At 42.0% G+C, this 19,214-nt stretch overlaps 1 protein-coding gene across 3 annotated transcripts in view; it reads right to left on the minus strand.

The window, feature by feature from the left end:
• The window catches only part of CADPS (calcium dependent secretion activator), a 578,687-nt gene that overhangs the window by 134,797 nt on the left and 424,676 nt on the right, over positions 1-19,214 (minus strand). For all 3 annotated transcript variants that reach the window (XM_049861704.1, XM_049861703.1, XM_049861702.1), the window contains 3 exons: positions 6,215-6,316; positions 4,498-4,561; positions 3,988-4,111 (listed from right to left, as the gene is read on the minus strand). In XM_049861704.1, coding sequence (XP_049717661.1) covers positions 3,988-4,111; positions 4,498-4,561; positions 6,215-6,316 — 290 coding nt within the window. The remainder of the gene's footprint in view (positions 1-3,987; positions 4,112-4,497; positions 4,562-6,214; positions 6,317-19,214) is intronic.

The following is a 19,214-nucleotide window of genomic DNA, read 5'->3' on the forward strand; positions in this document are numbered from 1 at the left end:
TGCCTTCTGAACTGATGTGAAGTATGCTGGATCTACTGTTAACTTTATGTAAATGACTGTCATCTTTTGAGATCCTTTGGACTTTAAAACATTGGTCGATATTATACACTTATAAAAGTCTTAAGTTAGAGCTCTCCTCAAAGTAGGTTCTGAAGTTTTGGGACCAAACAAGAAGAAAACTTCCAAAGCCAGAGACCTTCCTAGTAGCTTCGCTCTCAGGAAACTTCCAGCCACAGCCCCTGTCCAGCCACCTAGCCATGCATTGTGCCTCATCACATGATACACACAAGAACAACACAGACAACTTCCCTCTGTCTTGGCTGATACACATTCATCAAAGAACACAACCTTCCCAATAGGGCAGAAAACAGAAAAAGAAATGAAAAACAGATAAGAAAGGTTAGTTTGGTTCAGCAACTTTTTAAAAAACGAAAAACAGAACGGAAAAACACATGAGGCCAAATTGCTGGAATCCCAAAACCAAAGATGAAATGAAGCTCCCTAGCAAACCAGGATTCTACACCTTTGCGGAAATTCTGCTCTAAAAGGTCAACATCTGATGGGCATGAGATATAGTCAGACAGCACAAATTAACTCCTTAAGTATTACTGCACCTCCACGTCAGTCTCTGGGAGTACATACCTTAAGGAGCTATTAAAAACAGAAACAGAAACAGAAGCTAAATGTAACTCAACAGTCCTGAGAGTTTAGAATGCATATACAATTGGTTCACCTGCGTCCTTTTGATTCTCTATATGAAAGAGAGAGCACAACAAGGAAAGAAGAGAGAGAGAAACAAGAACACATACGCAGGATTAATGAGCAAGTGGACCAAAATGCCCCCCACTTATGTGTGATACATGATATTGAGAAGAAAAGGTTGCCCTTGGGTTCCCACCGCCCGAAGTGTGGGGGCCAGCAAAAAAAGGCTCCTTCACAGAGGTGGAAAATGCTGCACAAATAGAAAATTAGTAAAATTAAGTTTCATGTGAAATCAAGCTATGAAATATACATGAACCCTCCAAGTGGCAATTAAGTCATATGTTCTAGCCAGTGCTTAGAGGACAAGAACAGGTGAAAATCTCCAGAGAGAACAAAGAAAAGCATCCCAGCTTGAGAGAACAGACAGGAGGCATACAAGATCTGGTTTTCACAGAGAACAGACCACCTTGTGTGATCTCATACCCATAATAGCTTTGACATCTTAAACATGGGAAAGAAGGCATGACTTTGCCCCAAATGTCCTTTATCTGACACCTAACGCATTGTTCCCCGGCCTAGCGGCTACCTTTGGATTGTGTACCAGTGACAAGCACTTTACAAACTGGGGTTACACACAAGCAAAGTAAAAATGCATTCAGGTCACAGACAGAGAATAACTGAAAAACTTACAGACAAGTCTGAGTTGATCACAAACAAATGGCTTAATTGTCTAACCTGCTTTAGGCTGGTAAAAAGTGACTGGACTTCTCACACTGGGTTTCACAGACAGAACCAACAGACAAGCCAATGCTAAAAAACTTGAAGCAAGGAGAGTGAGTTGGTTTGGATCTGGATTTTCTTGAAATAATGGAAACAGAGTGAGGACAGCGTGGCGAGGCAGTAGGTACTCACGAATGGTTAAATCCATCACTTGGGAGGCCAAGCAGAAGACAGGATGCTCATACATTTCTCTCTTTTTCCCTATAAAAGAGGATTTGGGCATGCAAGAGGCTTAGGTCAGAGGTAAAGAGGTTAAAGGTCACACAGGTTAGAGGAAAACGTTACATTAGCTCAAAGGAAAATAGCCACAGAGTATTTTGGGATCGACACAGGATAAAAGAAAAAGGATTTCCAAAATCGGAGATCTACTGGATTAACCATTCAGCATGCCGTGAGTCACGAGAGAGATTGTGACCGTGATTTTACACGTCTCTTTAGAACTGTTTGCAAGAATACAATGACCAAAACATCATGAGTAAAGGGAAACAGAATTTTATCGATTTAAGGCTCCAAGATACTAAGGATTTCAGACTTTAGTATCTAAGGCTCTTGAGGTATTTCTTCATAAACATAGTCTCCAACAATATTACTACATCTTCTTTCTGAAATTCTCAGGTAACTAAGCTGTTAATGCTCACAGAAGGGCCTCAAATGCAAACGTGGAAGATTTCTTTTCTGAGGGCAGGATTGGGGCATTGTAAAAGAAAGTTGTCTGGTAGTAATATCTTTAGAGCTGCAATGTCTCAGCCTACGGTGGACTATGTTCATGGAAGAAAACCTGACACATGCAGCCAGAGGATGTTGGGTTGTCTGAATTAACAATCCCAGCATGCTTTGAAATTGGTGTCACAGCCACTTTTGCAGAGGTGACGTCAAAACGTGGCTGAGCCAATCACGGACAAGGAAGGAGAGAAGCGGAAGAGAGCAGGTAGTGTGGAATGAGGTACTTCTCTGAAAAGAGAGTTGGGGAAAAAAAAAAAAAAGGATTGGTTTCTTCAAAGAATCCCCAGACCTAAAAGTCACAGTGCAAAAGATAATCAACACAACCAAGAAGAATTGAGGCACAAAAGGGAATTACAGACTAGCTGATCTACTTTGGAAATGAATGCATTTTTACTTACAGATCTTAAAGTTTGTTTTTGTATGTATTTATCTGAAAGAAGAGAGCAGGTCTTACCAAAAGACTAGTAATAGCTAGACCAGGACCTATGAGGCGAATGTTTCTTGATCCCAGCCCGTGTCTGGCCTTGCCTAGAATTATCAGGTACCTGGTTGGCTTTACCAAATACAATCAATTATTACGTCCTGGGAAGGTGACTGCTGGAACAATTATTTGCTAATATCGCCCTTTCACGATCTTCTTGTTCTTCTATTTTTGTCACTCATTACCCAGCCAAGAGTTGATAAACATCCTTTTAGTGCCCAATTCTTAAGTGTTTCTCCCTGGATGCATAACAATGAATTCATTACCACTGGTACACAATTTGCATCGTCAGACAGACAAAATTGAGAGAGAGAGGACATATAATGTACAGAACACTGTGAATTTGATATGATCGTAACCTAATTCTCTGAGGAAATGAGGTCTTTGGCAAGGTAAGTGATGGGGCTTGGTTGGTTAGGTCTTTTTTTTTCTAGTCACGTCCCAAGGGCAGACAATGTGCACTTGTTGATTTGAGTCAGGTGCACGTTTCACGTGTGGGAAAACATCAGGTTCCAGAAGGCGGACACATTGAGTTTTGCACACAGAACTTCCACATTTAAACACTTACACCACTGGTCAACGTGGGTGTGGTTTTCAAATCACCCTATAGCAGCCAATAAGGTAACAATGAAAAATGATTAATATCTTTGCAAATGTAGAGGTCCCAAAGAACCACATCTTCTCCAGTAGAGTTTACTAAGAGCCTTTGGATGACTACTAGGTCATCAGTGACCACTTCCCTAAAATTTGAGAGGGCAATGGTAACAACCACCTCAGGTCCAGCATGACAAGATTGAATGAGATCTAGATTAATCCTGGAGCCATCAGAAATACTACTAAAAGATACGCTATTTTCAAGGGAGAAGGAGGAGTTAAGCAAAACCCCAGCGTTGCTTTATTCAATTTTTGTTTCCCTTCCGGTGCTACCAGCAGCGGACAGCAAACTGTTTCATTTTTCTCTGTTTAAAAAAGGTAGCAAGCCTCCAGAATTCTGTCATAGGAAACCATTGACCACAGACCAGATACTCAGGGCCAAGACAGACTCTCAGAAGAAACTCAGTTAATCTGATAATGCTGGATATTCAATATTCTTCCCCTACAAAGATTGCTTCCTGAGTCCCCGTTCTTTGATTCATTTATTTGGCCACAACCAAGGAAGTTTTCACATTTTAAGTGCTTTCCAGTTTTAGCTTAACATAGTCAGATGGACTGATTTCTGGTGCCTATCAGAAAAGAGAGAGGCTTCCCCGGGAGGCATACTAACATTTAAATTCAAAGCTGGGGGCAGGAGGAAGCCTTACCTTCAATTTTGGCATACTCTGACAGTCGAGAATAGTTGACTAAAGCAGCTTGCTCTAGACATTTACGGATGACTGTTTTTACCTCCTCTTGTGGAACGGGGGTCACAATATCTTTCATCAAAACCTTGGGGTGGGGAAAAACAAAAGGATTACTAAGACAGTTGAAACAAATGCATGACTCATGTACGCTTCTCAAAGGGTTCAAGGTTAAAATTAGTTGTAGATGCTTCCTTGAGTTCATACTGATTCAGAGTCATCATTAGGGGGGAAACACCAGAATTGCTATGCACATTTATGATGACAAAGCCCATTCAAGTATCAGGGCTAGGTGCACATCTTCAATGTGCCCAACTATTTGGGAGTCTGGGGATGAAATAGCTAGAATTTCCACGGTCTCCTCACTTTTCTTCTGATCCTTGGTGAACTGTAAATGAATCTTTAAGAAAGATTCATTACAATTATGTCCGTGTTTCTGCATATACGTGATCTGTCTTTTACTTTCATTCTTACCCTTTCCAAGAGTGACAGAGTAGCTTTTAAAGCACCTTCAGGTCGACCAAATGGAAAGCAATACCTAAAAAAAGACATAAGATTCTTCAGGTTGCCCAAATCTATTTCATTTAGCATGAAATATGCTGCAACTTTCTCCAAGGAACGGAAAATGCTTTTTATTTTGTCACGTTGTGTTATGTTAATCTGAATTCACTCCATATATGTGTGTACACAATACGTGTATGTGTGAATAATGACTAAAGAGGGACTCTGCAAATGTCTGCAGCAGAAAAGAATATTTAGAGTGATGGCATAAGGCTCTGTTTAGATGTCTATTGTGAAGGAGAACCATTTGTTAGCTCAAACTTGACCTTAGTTCTTATTATAGACACCAGCATTAAAACATACTAGTGGAAACAGGCTGAAATTCAAACATACTTAAATCTCCAAAGGATTAAAATATGATCTAGAGGAGTGTATTTAGAGCCAATTCATGATTCTGCTGCCTTTCCTTGCTTGTAGTTTTTCATTGCCATTGGACCTTTTGTTACTGGCAAAGCATCTTACGTACACATAGTGTAGTATAGCATGGTGTAGTGTAGTGTGATACAGTGTAACAAGTGTGTGTAACAAATCAATATTCATCTGGGAGAATTTTGATGGCACACATAGAACTATAGCAGGTACCACTAAGAGCTCTATTGACCGTTTCAGGCTGAAACGAGTCCTTCAAGGACACTTTTCCTTCATGGAACAGAGGAACAGTAGAGGCTACTTAAACTCAGACAACCCTACGTAAGCGTCCTGCTTTTTCCACTCCTAGCTGGGTGGCCTTGGGCAAGTTACTTAACCTCTCTGAGCCTTCATTTACTCCTTGTTTAAATAACTAGCTTAGGAAGTTGTTGTGAAGATTTAAAAAATGAATGAATGTTTGCCCAGACTTTAGTCCTGTAAATGGCACATGGTAAGTGTTTACTAAATAGGAATTACTATTACTACTGCGACCTAACCAGCGCAGCCCTGTTGCTGCTGTTGTTGTGTGCCACTGAGTCGATTCTGACTTACAGGGACTCTATAGGACAGAGAGTTTGACGGTTTCTTAGGCTGTAATCTTTACAGGAGCAGATCGCCAGGTCTTTCCTCCTGCAGAGTGGCTGGCGGGTTTGGTTAGGAGCTGAGCGCTTAACTGTTGCACCACCAGGGCTCCAGCATAGCATTAGAAACGTCCGATTTGCTCCAGGGGAGAAGTGGGCTGTGTGGTGGAAGGCTCCAGCACTGTAGTGTGCTGGCTGCCTCGAGCCAAGGCTGATCCACGGCCCCTCCCTTCCCCCACAGCCAGCTAGTGCTATTTCTGAGAGGGAAGGTAATGGAGAAGGTGGAGGCTCTCCCATGGGTACAACTGCTTTCCGTCCCTGTTCATTTTGAGTTGATTCATGGGCATTTTTAACTGTTTTATTTAGGGAGCTTAAAGGAGCTTCAAATTCAGCTTTGTATAAAGGGCTGATGAGCCAGGTCAGCTTGTATAAGGAAGGCTTGGTTCTTTCAGTGGAAATAAAAGGAACTTAAGAATTCAGTCTATTCCTACTGCTGAACCATGTCCCACTGTTTTGCTTTCTTCATTTACTTCTAAACGTCCAATGTGTCTCGACAGATTTACAGTTCTTGAAAATCAAGCCCTTTATTTGCCCCTTCCTGCCTCCAATCACCTGACAAACCCTGAAACCCAAATCCATACCTAAAATGTGTAATCTGATTTTCCAACAGAACCCGGAGTCTCTCTTTGATTTCTTCAAAACGTTCTTTTTCTTCAACGGTCACAGTTCCGATTCCATCAGGCCTGAAAGAAGATGTCATGACATGACAGGGCCTCATATGCCGACACCATCAAATCAAATCTCTAGCAGGAGGAAACTGTCCATTTTAGAAGAAACAATGATAATGATTGATGTGACCTTAAAAGAAGCCCCACTACTCAGAGCTGGCTACCAAAGGGGTGTTTTTTTGTTTTTTGGGATTAACATTTCGGAAACATCTGCTGAGCTGCAGCTCATTTATCGTAAAATAGTACAACTGCTGTCTTGCAGGTTAAACCCAGCTCCCAGATCTGTCCTTGTTTGACCCGCAGCTTCTTATAACACTTGAATTAGCTGCTCACATTTTATGGATAGGAATGTTTTATAATACAGTTCTGATTTCTGGTTTCTCTTGAAAATTCAGCACCGTTTGTTACCTCAGATGTGACCTTACTTGTTATTACACTGAATTCAGAAGGGCTGACTTAATTGCCAAGAGCCGGCTGATGGCTTCTTCTTTACCTGGGGCAGGTACCTACCTGGTCCACATCTCTGATTTGCATCATCTGTCTCTCATAGATGTACACAAATTACTATGAAATTATGACCCCTGACTTATGTACACAAATTACTGTGAAAACCAGACGCCTTCTAAGTGTGTGTCTTGCTGGGTGTTAAACATTCTTAAATGACTCAGTTTCCAGGTTGCAGTTACAGATGTTCAGATTAAGAATCTGATGTATGAACTAAGAGCCCTGGTGGTGCAGTGGTTAAAGCGCTCAGCTGCTAACTGAAAAGGGGGTGGTTCAAACCCACCAGCTGCCCTGCGGGAGAAAGATGTGGCCGTCTGCTTCCATAAAGATTGTAGCCTTGGAAGCCTTATAGGGCAGTTCTACTCTATCCTACAGGGCCGCTATGAGTCAGAATTGACCCGACAGCAACAGTTTTTTTTCTTTTCTTTCAATGTATTAACCGAAGAGCAACCCACATATGTCTTACAGTCTTAGTGGACGGATGCTCACTGTTATCAAAAGAAGGGCCTCGGCACAAATATGTGCATTTCAGTTTAATAACAGTATTCTCGTACTTTGAAGTCATCATCCATTTTCACACACATTTTCTGTATTTGTGATGAGCCATTCAGGTTGAAAACATAAAGGGAGGCTGCATATTTATAGCCCAAATTAATCTGTGCCAAATGAGACGCAGGATAATCTGACCCATTCAAAGGCTTCAGCTTCCCAGATCCCGTAGTGACTTGTTTTGACTACGGGCTGAGCCAGTTTGCAGACTGGTGCGTCACTATGAAACTTTATTGGAACACTCTTCAGTTTGCAAATGCAAGTCATCTTGAGACCAAACAAATGGTCTTATTTATAGGCCTTCTCAAGGATCCAGCATAAGTTGGGAAAATCCTGTACACTAGACCAGTCTGACTGCACAAAAGACTTGGCAAACGGTTGCAATCTACCTCCTGTTAGGGGTTAATTGGTCACTTCCCTTCTTTTTAGATACTGAAAGTACCCTATTCGAAAAATGGAAACCCTTTCCCTCCCCCGTTTTAGAAAAAAGCACCCACCAAAATCCTGCCTAATCCATTCCTTCCCACTCTCCTGAATTTAAAGGAAGAAAGCAGGCAAAATGGTAACCATCAGGAGGGCTACTGGAATCTAGGAATGCACCCTTATTTTTTCATATTTTCTGGCAAAATCTCAAACGATAATTTACAAAGATTATTTAAAAAAAAAAAAACAAAAAACATGAAATGCCCGTGAAATCTGTAGTTAAATGTCAGGATAAATTCATCCGCCCCCATCAAATACCTGTGACCCTTTCTAAGGCAGCTCCTCCTGTTTTGTTATAACCTACAACTTCCTGTAGCTGTGGCTTTTGAATTTTGCTGACAACAACTCAGCTTGTTATACACACATTTATACAACTGGTGTGTACACATACTCAGTTTGGGGAAAAGGGAGCCATTTTAAGCATTTTGTTTTTTAGCAGGGAATTAACCCACAGGAAAAAAATGCTATTAACTATAATTCATGGTTCAGGGACAAGTTGATACATCCCAGGAAAAACATGGCAACATTTAGCATGGACAGCCCAGTGATGTCTGTGGTCAGTATTAAGAGCCAGATCTCTCTCTGAATAATCATTCATTCGTTATCCAAGTTCTTTCTATAAGGCAACTGGGCAGTTAGAAGGCAGCTTTTAGATTTATGTTTGAAATGATAAAAACAGGTAGTTTTACTGAGCATTTTAGTGTGTGCCTGGCCTTCTCCGTTAATTCTCAGGACAAAGGGTCTTGTTATAAACTAAAACTTGATTATGGTTTTTTCAGCTTTTATTCTGATGATTCACATTTGTAATTAATGCTATCAGATGGCAGCTCTGACTTCCCTGCTAACCTCTCCTGGGACTATTTTCTGAGTATTGTTAATTTCACTATTAAAAAAAAGTAAACAATTACAAAATTATTTTTGCAGACTCTTCTTAAATTTGCTTCTTAATCGCTATATCACATGACTAGTTTTATTTTAAAATAATGAGACAAACTAACCTTATTAAGTCTGTAAGGTACTAGTCAAGAGTGCATCAACAAAAACAGGTGACCAAACAAACCACATTGAACGCAAGTGTCTCTGTAATTCCCAGGTTCCCTCTGACACAGTTACTGCTAACAGGATTTTACAAACTGATAAAAAGACACGCAGAAATAACCTAATTTGTCAAAGATCACAGGTTATAACTCTATCAAGTAAAAAGCAAAAATATCTTTTTTCGGGGGGGCAGGCTTGGATTTCACTTAGTTGTTTTTAGAAAATTCTGTCAAACATCCGTTTTTTTTCCATTGACCTCTATAATCCGTCAATGCTAATTGTACAGGTTTATGACCATAGAGGTTATGAACTGAAGAACCCTGGTAAAATATTTTTCACAGAAGCAATAAAATACTTTTTCTAGGTCAATGTTGCTCAAACTTGAGTATGCCTCAGAATCAATGGGAGGGCTCCTGAGAATCCACCTTGCTGGGCCCCGCTCCCAGAACAGCCTATTCAGTAGGTCTGGGATGGGGCCTGACAGTCTGCATTTCTCACAAGCTTTCTGGTAACATGGGTGCTGCTGGCTTGGGGACCACACTATGAGAGCCAGTGCTCTAGAATGAGAAACTGCTGGGTGGGTGGCTCTGCCAGTGGCTGAAGGGGTCTGTTTGCCGCCAAGTTCACAGCTGCAGTCAGGCTGGAGTAAATCTGAAACTGGAGAGCTTCTGCAAGAGGTACTCGGGCCACCCATCAGGCCAACAGTGCTTTCCCAAGGGGGCTGGCATTTGCACTGTGTCCAGGGTGCCATTCCAAGGAGTGCTGGTTGCAAAATAAATAGCAAGAATGTATTGGTGTCTCTTAGAAGTCCATGCTTCATTTTTTTTTTTTTTCTGAAAACATTTGGGGTTGATTCTATAATTGTCATAAAATTGACTCTATCTCGTTCAATACTTTTAACACTTAAGGAGTCACAAGGGATAAGAGAAGAAGGAGGGGTGGAGCTGGGATTAAAACTTTTAGCTGGAAAATTCCAGGCTGAGATGTATGGTTACTTAGAACACATGTCTAGGAGCCTGAATCCCTTGCCCGCGCATGTCCTGGCTATGCACATTTTGCCCCTGTTGTTACTTGGCTTCTTAACATCCATGGTCTCCCCCTAGGAGCACCCGAAGGTCCCCTGGAGGAATTACCTCGCCTGCACTGTGGGTATCCTGGGGCGGGTAAATCCAGGTGTCTGCTCTCCTGCTATGAATGCTCAAGTGCTTCTTGGAGGCCACCTCCTCCCCTGCGCGGCCCCCGTGCATCCAAGCTGGGCTATGACCACACCTTTATGTACAGAAACAGAGGCATGGGTGGAAGAAAGATGCGGGTGGAATTTGTGCATCCCAGTGGCTGTGCCCGGACCAGACTGCCCCCCTAGGTCAGCAGTCTTCAATCCTGGGCTGTGCCTTAGAACCGTGGGAGGAGCTTTGCAAAGGTCCCACCCTCAAAGCTCTGATTGAGTTTGTCTGCAGTGGGGTCTCTATGCGTCTGAATCGACTTATTGATGAAGGGTTTGTTTGTTTTTGGTGGGGCCAAGAAATGGGCTTTTTTTTTGTTGTTTGTTTGGCTATCAGTTTAATTTTTTTTATTGTTGTGAAGATATATCTAACACAACATTTGACAATTCAAGATTTTTCATGGGGACAATTTAGTGACACTATTTTTTTTTTTTAATGACATTAATCATGTTGTACAATCAATCATCACCAAGATCCATTACCAAACTTTCCAGTGCAATAAATAGAAACTCAGTGCTTCCTAAGCAGTGCCTCCCACCCCTGGTGACCACTCAGAAACTCTGTCTTTCTATGTTGCCTGTGCCAGATGGTTCATATAAGTGAGATCCTACAATATTTGTCTTCTTGTGATTGACTTATTTCAATCAGGACAATGTTTTCAAGGTTCCTTCATGTTGTAGCATGTATTGAAACTTTATTTCTCTTTATGGATGAGTAATACTCCATTGTATGTATGTATCATGTTTTGTTTGTTCATTCATGTTGATGGAAACTTCCTGGGTTATTCCAATGTATGTATGTACCCCATTTGTTTATTAATTCATCTGCTGATGGAAATTTAGTTTTTGTTTTGTTTTGTTTTTTAAAGCTTCCTGGGTTATTCCAATGTGCAGTTAAGGCCTGTGAACCACTGCTCTGGTCCTGCTTTCTAGTCTTCTATAGCTGCCTCAATTCCAGCTTTCCCCTCCATTTCTTTCAGGCTGCCATCATTATTCTCTCCCTTTGCTTTAGATTATCCAGAGTTAGTTTTTGTTACGTCGAACTGATATAAGTTCATAAAAGCACCTCTCCCTTCCTCTACACCTCTGCCTCCGACTTTAGCAGGAGCATCGATGCCTTTGAATCTAGCATTAGAGACACACAGACATAAAGGAGAAGGAAATGCAGCCTCTCGTCTGGTTCCACCCAAGTGCACACTGGCTAACAACTCACTTCATGTATATCATGATCCCGCAAACTGCAGACAATATGCAGGTCAAGTGCAGCCATTTTTGGAGCTCTGCTGAAGACTGGAAGTTCTCCCATCTGCAGGCCATCAGCGAGGCCAGAAGTGGGTCTCTGCAGCCACGCAGACGCTATTGCATCTGACACGGCAGGCATCTCTGGAATCCACCTTTCAAGTTTTCGGCAAACCATTTTCTCACTGTCCTTCACAAAGTTGACATTTTCAGCAGCAGGATAGGAAAGATGTCATGTCGGCTGCTCTTCAAGTCCTTGTCACGGTGGTTAGCACCAGCCCTGTCATCTTCACTCCCCTCACTGTCTCCCATTGTGAGCCATGTCACAAATAATAATGCATCTAGACTTGCATCTTTCTTTTTTTTTGTCAGATGGAAACTACCATAACCCAGCAGCCTATGCTCTGACTTACTTCTTAGTTATGCTAATTGTCCCCCTTTCCCCCAGATGCTTCTGAGACAGAGCTTATGGATTAATGTCTACTGCACGCACGGTTCACCCAATCAAATGCTGAAATTTTAATGTAAAACATTTTATTTCGATATTAGAAACGGAGTGGGAATGACCCAGTCCAAGAACCCAAGCTGCAATGTGTGTGTGTGTGTGTGTGTGTGTGTATAAAACAAATTTACCTCTTTGGGGTCTTTAAATTGCCTCTACCCACCCAGGTGAGCAGGCAGACTCCTAGCATTTAATTATCCTGCTAGCATGGTCTTCATGTTACTTTGAAAGCTGGGCTATATAACCCTCATTAGAAAGGTAAGATGTCTTTTCAGGAAGGTCAGGTTGCTAAATTAATCTTAACTTAGCATGAATGATGTGTTCCGATACTGCATCTATTCAGTGATCAAGTGCAAAATCCAGGTGCAAAAAGAAATGTATAAATTCCACAGGAGGAAAGAGTGGCTGGTCCACCTCTCTGCAGACAGCCAGCTTTAAATTAAGCCTCCAATCACCACCACCAAGGGATAAAATTCCAACTGAAGAGAGAATATACTTCCATATCCAAATGCAAATGTCCACATATGCTGGTGCAGGCACCGTAAACACGATATATTCTCTCTGTCCAAATGGATGTATGCCTGCAGACCACGTTGTGGATCCATGAAGATGTCCTTAAACAAGCATGATAACTGAATCTTCCTTGCTACTAAATTGTTCCAGCCCAGCAATAAGGGAATGAGAGCTTAAAGGGATGGGGTAGAAGAGAATATTTTAGTAGATGCTCCTTGTAATGAATGCTCCCTAAATAGAACACTTAGACCAAACCTGACTTTTTTTTTTTAATTGACTTCTTCCGGTAACGCTTTTTCCTTACAAGTGTTAGAATGGTTATGTCTGAATTTCATTTTAGCCTGAATATTTTCTTTGTCTTTCTCATGTGGTTGATAACTACGAATTCAAGACAGCACTAAAGTATTATCCTCTCGAAAGGAGACATCCCTGCTTGCTCATCGGGATGGTTTGTATAATCTCTAGGTTAATTATAAATTGTAATCAGGGCTCTGGCATTCCCTGGTCACTGCCTCATTAGGAAAGCCCAGCCTCATTCCTTTCCTCTCCCTCCCTCCAGCCCGTGCCCTTTTCTAATTATGCCCTGACGCCCTGGGGGTCAGACACGCTGCTAAAACAAATACATCAAAGTGTTTGTTTTGCAAAGAGCAAGATAGGAAGCAACAACACACGGTTTCTACAACATCATCTATATCGAAGTATTTGCTTCACAAAGGGTAAGATAGAAAGCAACAACACACAGTTTCCACATTACAAATGTGTAGCTTCTTGGAGTTGACTATTATTAGTCAATTTCAAGAAGAGGCGTGAAGAGGGCAAAGATATACTTTTCTGATTTGCTTACCGTTTTCCTAAATACATAGTTATAACTCAACACTATCAGAAAGTGTCATTCACTCTGTTATAAGGATGGGAGTGGTTGAGAAGTCTCTCCCTACTGAACAATCACAAAGAATATGGATGCTATCAGCATGAGGACATTAGTCAAATTTGCCTAGGTTATGCCTGATACTGAATGACGCAAGGACTCAACAGATGATTAGAAAGATTATATAAAATGTATGCATTGCAGGAAAGCATGTATTTTTCCCCACAGAAGGACAAGTTTCCAAACTTGATACTACACAGATTTTTCTCTTTGAGGAATAAGATGAGAGCAGATGAGTTTCTTTATTTCTAGACAGACACAGACAATTAGGCTTTAGATTACACCTTGAAGACCCTCTAAAGACTTCTGAAAGGTCAGACCAGTAATATATGTGGCTGTTTTGGTATCACACTACCCTAAAAGGGGTGTGACATCTGAAAATGTTTCTTTTGCACGTGAATCCAGTGGCCACAGGATGAGGACACACTGTTAGAATTTTAGAAGAAAAATGCACATTTCTTGATGATTTGTCATGGGCAAAGTAGATTGTACCAATGGGCTAGATAACTCATTACGTTGCGGATCTATGCCTGGGTTAGAAAATCTGCTGTATTCATGGGGCAAGTTTTCTTCAGGAAGAGAGTCACGTGGGTTAACAATCAGAAGACGAGCTTTAAAGAGAATCTTTTCCTTGGACATCAAGGATGCCTGCTTTTACCTGAAATGTGTTTGGACATTTTTTTCCCTCTCTTACAAGTATTCCCTATTAGGTAAATGGGTTTTTTTTTTTATAGTATTTTATTGTATTTTCAGTAGAAGTGGACACTGCATAAAAGGTTCCCATTCAACAATTTCTACAGTATTGTTAAGTGACATTGGTTATACTGTATCAACATTCTTATCATTTCCATTCTTGTCTTTCTGTTCCCATTAACCTAGTCTCAGAGCCCCCCATCCCTCTCATCTATGCTTTAGAGCATTTGTTGACCATTTGGTCTCATATAGATGGTTTTTTAAAAAGAGCTCAGTACTCAAGGGTGATATTCGTCGCTTTATGGGCTAACCTACTATTTGGCTAAAAGGTGGCTTGACAGAATAGTTTCAATTCAAGGCTTAAAGAATATTTCAGGGTAAGTCTCAGGGATTCCTTCTGTCTCAGTGGGTCCAGTAAGTCTGGATTTTTAAAAAATAAAATTGGCTTTTTAGAATTTAGAGAGTATGACTCAGTCATACGCAAGGCTAACACCTGCTCAGAGCTGGAAGGCCAAGCAATGACATGCCCATATCCATGACTGCAATAATGCCATGTGTCAGTTGGTAACAGGAGACCAAGAATGCGTGGGTCACTGACATCTCCCACCAATACCTGCCTTCTACAGAAAGTGCGTGTTCAGAGGTTGGTGAAACAGAGCTATCTCTGCTACACAGTTGCGTGTGTGTGTATTCCTCTTCGTGGAGGGCGGCAGGGGCAGAGTTAAAGCACCAGGCATAATATATGTGTGTGTATAAGAGGAAGAGAGAAAACAGAGAGACACAGGAGAGGTTGGAATGAAAAGAAAAAAATATACATGTGCAAAATTACTCATTTACTGCTGGGTAGGCATTCGCAAAGAGCAAAATAAAAAACCAGCATGGGGCATGGACTGGGCAAGGGGTTGCAACACTGGAAGCAAGGACATGGGTGATATGGCAATTACAGCAGCCCAGGGGAGGAAAAAAATAGAGACTTGAACTATGGTAGTGGCATTGGAGAGAGAGAAGTGGATGGACCTAAAAGAGACTTAAGAGCGTTGACAGGGAATGGTAATTGAACAGGTGCAACAGGCTGAGGGAGAAGGAAGAGTCAAGGATGGCTTCCCAGGCTCTGTCTTGGGTAACTGGGTGGATGGAACCATTCGTTGACTTTGGGGCCCTGGCGGAGGAGCAGGGGAGAAAAGTGTGTTTTATTTGGTCGTTCAGTTACTCAAATCAGTTACACAAAGATCACATGGACTCTGCATGTGGGCAGCACTTTGGCTCCAAACACATCTCCCAAAAGAGTCCTTGGACGTATTTTCAGAGATTTTTAGGACTCGTGCCCTCTTACATCTGTGTGCAGACTCATTAATCTGTGCAGCTTATTTTGGGTTGGGGAGGCTGGCATTATGGATTTGTTAATTGCTGATACAATGTACTCTCTATGTGGGACATATGTGAAGAGCAGCACTGGCATTCAAGAAATGTTAAATAATAATGTAAATGAGAAAAAATTCCAACCCAGTAATAAAGGGATCCAAGGCACATTGGCGCAACTTGCAATCATCAGAGCTGTTTGATTGCTTTGTCACTGTGGGACAGTGACCAAAGAGATGCTAATCTAAATGTCATCTAGAAAGAATACTAAAAATATTATGGTGAAAATTAAGTACTGCAACCTTAGGAGCTGATTTAAAAATCAGAAGATATAGCGATTTACATCTGTGGATTTTACGATCGCCAAATGCAACCAGCTGAACATACTTACAGTATCCTTTTTTTTTTTCTTTCCCCTTCTCCCTTTTGAGAAAATGGGTTAAGTTGTAAAGGGCTGGTCCCAACTAACATTCCTTCCATCAGTGGTTTTTAAACTTTGCTACATATTAGAATTATTTGAGGAGATTTTAAATTCATGATGCTTAGAGTCATACCAGATTAATTAAACCAAAACCTCTTCAGGTGTGGCCTGGACATCAGCATTTTTAGGCCTCCCAAGTGATTCCAACGTGAGCTACGTGTGACCACCAAGGCCTTAAGTAAATGTGATCTGAAGACCAAATGCTTTAGAGTCCCCTACGGAGAAAGTATTAAAAGCCTAGGCTCCATCTAAGACTTGCCAAATCAAGTTATTTGAGGTTGGGACCTAGTACTCTGTGTTTAAAAGAAAACAAACAAACAAACAAACAAAAAACAACCCATGTGATTTATATGCACACCAGAGTGCGAGCACCACTGCACAAACTGAAAATCAGTGGTGGCAGCTGCTAGCCCTTTAGACACAGAGCAAGTCTGTATAAATGAAACCAATAAAAAAAATCCACAGGAAAAGGGTAAATTTCAGTCCATTACCTGGGAGTCTGGTTTAAAACAGGGTTCCAACCTTGGCACTATGGACATTTGGGGCTGGGTAACTCTTTGTTGGTGGGATGGATATCCTGGCACTGTAGGATGTTCAGCACCATTCCTGGCCTCTCCCACTAGGTGCCAAAGCCACTAGTTTTCTCACTTGTGATGATCAAAAATGTTTCCAGATGTTGCCAAATGTCCTTTGTGGGGGATGACCCTTGATTGGGGGCCACCATTCTAAAAGGTGCCAAGTGTGTGGCTGGTTCCGTATCTTCTAGTGCTTGGAACTGTCGACAGCAAACACCTTCCTGAGAGGCCAGAGGTATCTGTGTTTGATGAGAATCTTCTGGACTCACACAGGCAGTGAATCCATTCATAGTCATGTAGCACAGGCTTCCAGAAAAAAAAAAAAAAAAAAAAACCCATTGCCATCGAGTCTATTTGAACTCATAGTGGCCTTATAGGACAGAGTACAACTGCCCCATAGGGTTTCCAAGGAGCAGCAAGTGGATTCAAACTGTCAGTCTTTTGGTTAGCAGCCAAACACTTAACCACTGCACCATCAAGGATTCTGGCTTCCAGAGTAGGTGAGAGGACCTCAGTCACAGCCATCTGAGTGGCCACGGAGGACTTCCAGCTGCAGGAGGCCAGGGCTCTGCCTCCACCGTGGGGTTGCTGAGTTAATAGCAGTGTGTTCAGTAGCTTCTCATCTAAAAGCTGGTTGTGAGATGAGAGTGGGATCAGCTCCATTGTTCTGCTAAATCCAGTTAAATGGAAATTTGTTTACATGAGTCATGAACTTCTTCTTAACCTGGGTCAACAGGTAGAGAACATCTCCACATGCAAATGGCGTTCATGTTGGTGAAAGAGGTTAGGATAATAGTTTCCCCAATATCAAAAGGCTGTTAATTAGTGTTCAAAGAACGCTCTCCCATTAGATGAACTAAACTCTAGATAAATCAAAAAAGAAAAGGAAAAGAAAAAGAGCCAAAACCCATTGCCATCCAGTCGATTCTGACTCATGACAACTCTATAGGACAGAGTAGAACTGCCCCACAGGGGTTCCAAGGCTGTAATCTTTAAGGAAGCAGACTGCCACATCTTTCTTCTGAGGAGCGGTTGGTAGGCTTGAACTGCTGAACTACTGGTTAGCAGCCAAGCACTTAACCACTGGGCCACCAGCATTCCTCAAGCTCTAGATAGACTGACTTTCTCTACAACCAACCAAAGCTACCAGTAGGCCAAACTGATTTTGGGCACTTTAAGGCCCCAAATGGACAACTGTTTCATTGAATCAAGTGAGGCTATAGCACCTCGCCCAGAAATGTTGAAACAGAGAGCAAATCCCACACCACACACAGGTGCCAGTGCTGGGCAGGCAGAGAGCAAATCCCACACCACACACAGGTGCCAGTGCTGGGCAGGCAGAGAGCAAATCCCACACCATACACAGGTGCCAGTGCTGGGCAGGCAGTAGGCAGAATGGCTGCAAATGTAGTCCCTGAAGTCAGAATATCCATGTTCGAACGTGGGGCTTTGGGCAAGTGACTGAACTTATTTTAGCCTCGAGTTCCTCATTAGTTAGATGAGGGTAATAATAATTCTTATCTGATAGGAATGTAATAAGAATAAAATGGGAAAACCCATGTAAACAGCACTTCACACAGTGTATGGCATATAAACCCAAACCTGTGGCCGTCGAGTCAGTTCCGATTCACGGTGACCCTGTAGGACAGAGTAAAACTGCCCCACAGGGTCTCCAGGAGCAGCTGGTAGATTCAAAATGCTGCCCTTTTGGTTAGCAGCTGAGCCCTTAACCACTGCACCACCAGCAAGCACTTATTAAATGGTAGCAATTCTCCTTATTTTAATTGAATCTTATTTATGAAACCTGGCAGGTGGGCTATTTCATTTCAGGTTGTAACCCATAGAAGAGAATTTTAGAGGTTAAAGGGATATTACAGATGCCATGATTCAATTCGCTCATTTTTCAGATGAGAAAACTGAGACAGAGAGAGGAGATATGATGCTCCTATGTCTATGTAGAACAGGCTCTAAAACTCAGGTCTTCAGAAGAGTGGGAGCAGTGAACAAAGGAAGGGTTTTGCTACTTAATTTTACAGACACCCAGTCTCATCATCTGCAAAAATGGTTGTAAAAACAGCTAACGTCAATATATTATAGAAAATGAGAAAAAAATGTTTGAATATACTTGGTAAACCGTAGCATGCTACAGACTGATACTTTGTGTTCTTCTTCATTAGAAACATACAATGCAAACATAGATCCTGGAACAAAGGTAAACCTCTCAAAGTACCATTCCAGATCCCTTTTGGTAGTTTGCCATGGCACAAGGAGTAGGCTAGGCTCCAGTGAGCGCTGCGTTTTACCAGTGGCCCTTCGCTCTCTGCTCTGCTCAGTGCTCATCAGCCTGTGTTCCCAAAGCAGCACCCTGGACAGCGGCCAAGGGAGCTTCCTCTCTGACAGCCTGTCATTTTGTCAGACTTGACCTTCAGGCGCCCACAACATCCCTCATGCACTCTTACTGACTGCAAGCTACTGCTGCCTCAGAGTCTGACTCTCGCAGCAAAGCACAAACAGAAACTCCACTTCATCTCCACCCTTGTACGGAGCAGGTCCGGGAATTGGGTGGCCACGTGGACTCAGGGCTTTCTTTGCCCTTCCCTGCTGGACCTCCGGACACTGAGTGACAGCCTGCCGCATTCTCTAGGAAGCGGAGGTTGGCATTTTCATTTCATCTCTCTACAAATGAACTGCATACATTTCAGGGCTTAGAAATAAATTCATCCTGAAGCATAAAACACACAGGCTTGCAAACTTTGTGTAGCTTGTCAATGCCAGGGTCAGGTCGTCAGTTTCAAAATCATCACAAAACTTTAACATGTCAGTGTTA

Source organism: Elephas maximus, chromosome 20, assembly GCF_024166365.1.
Source record: "Elephas maximus indicus isolate mEleMax1 chromosome 20, mEleMax1 primary haplotype, whole genome shotgun sequence".
Lineage (NCBI taxonomy): Eukaryota > Metazoa > Chordata > Mammalia > Proboscidea > Elephantidae > Elephas > Elephas maximus.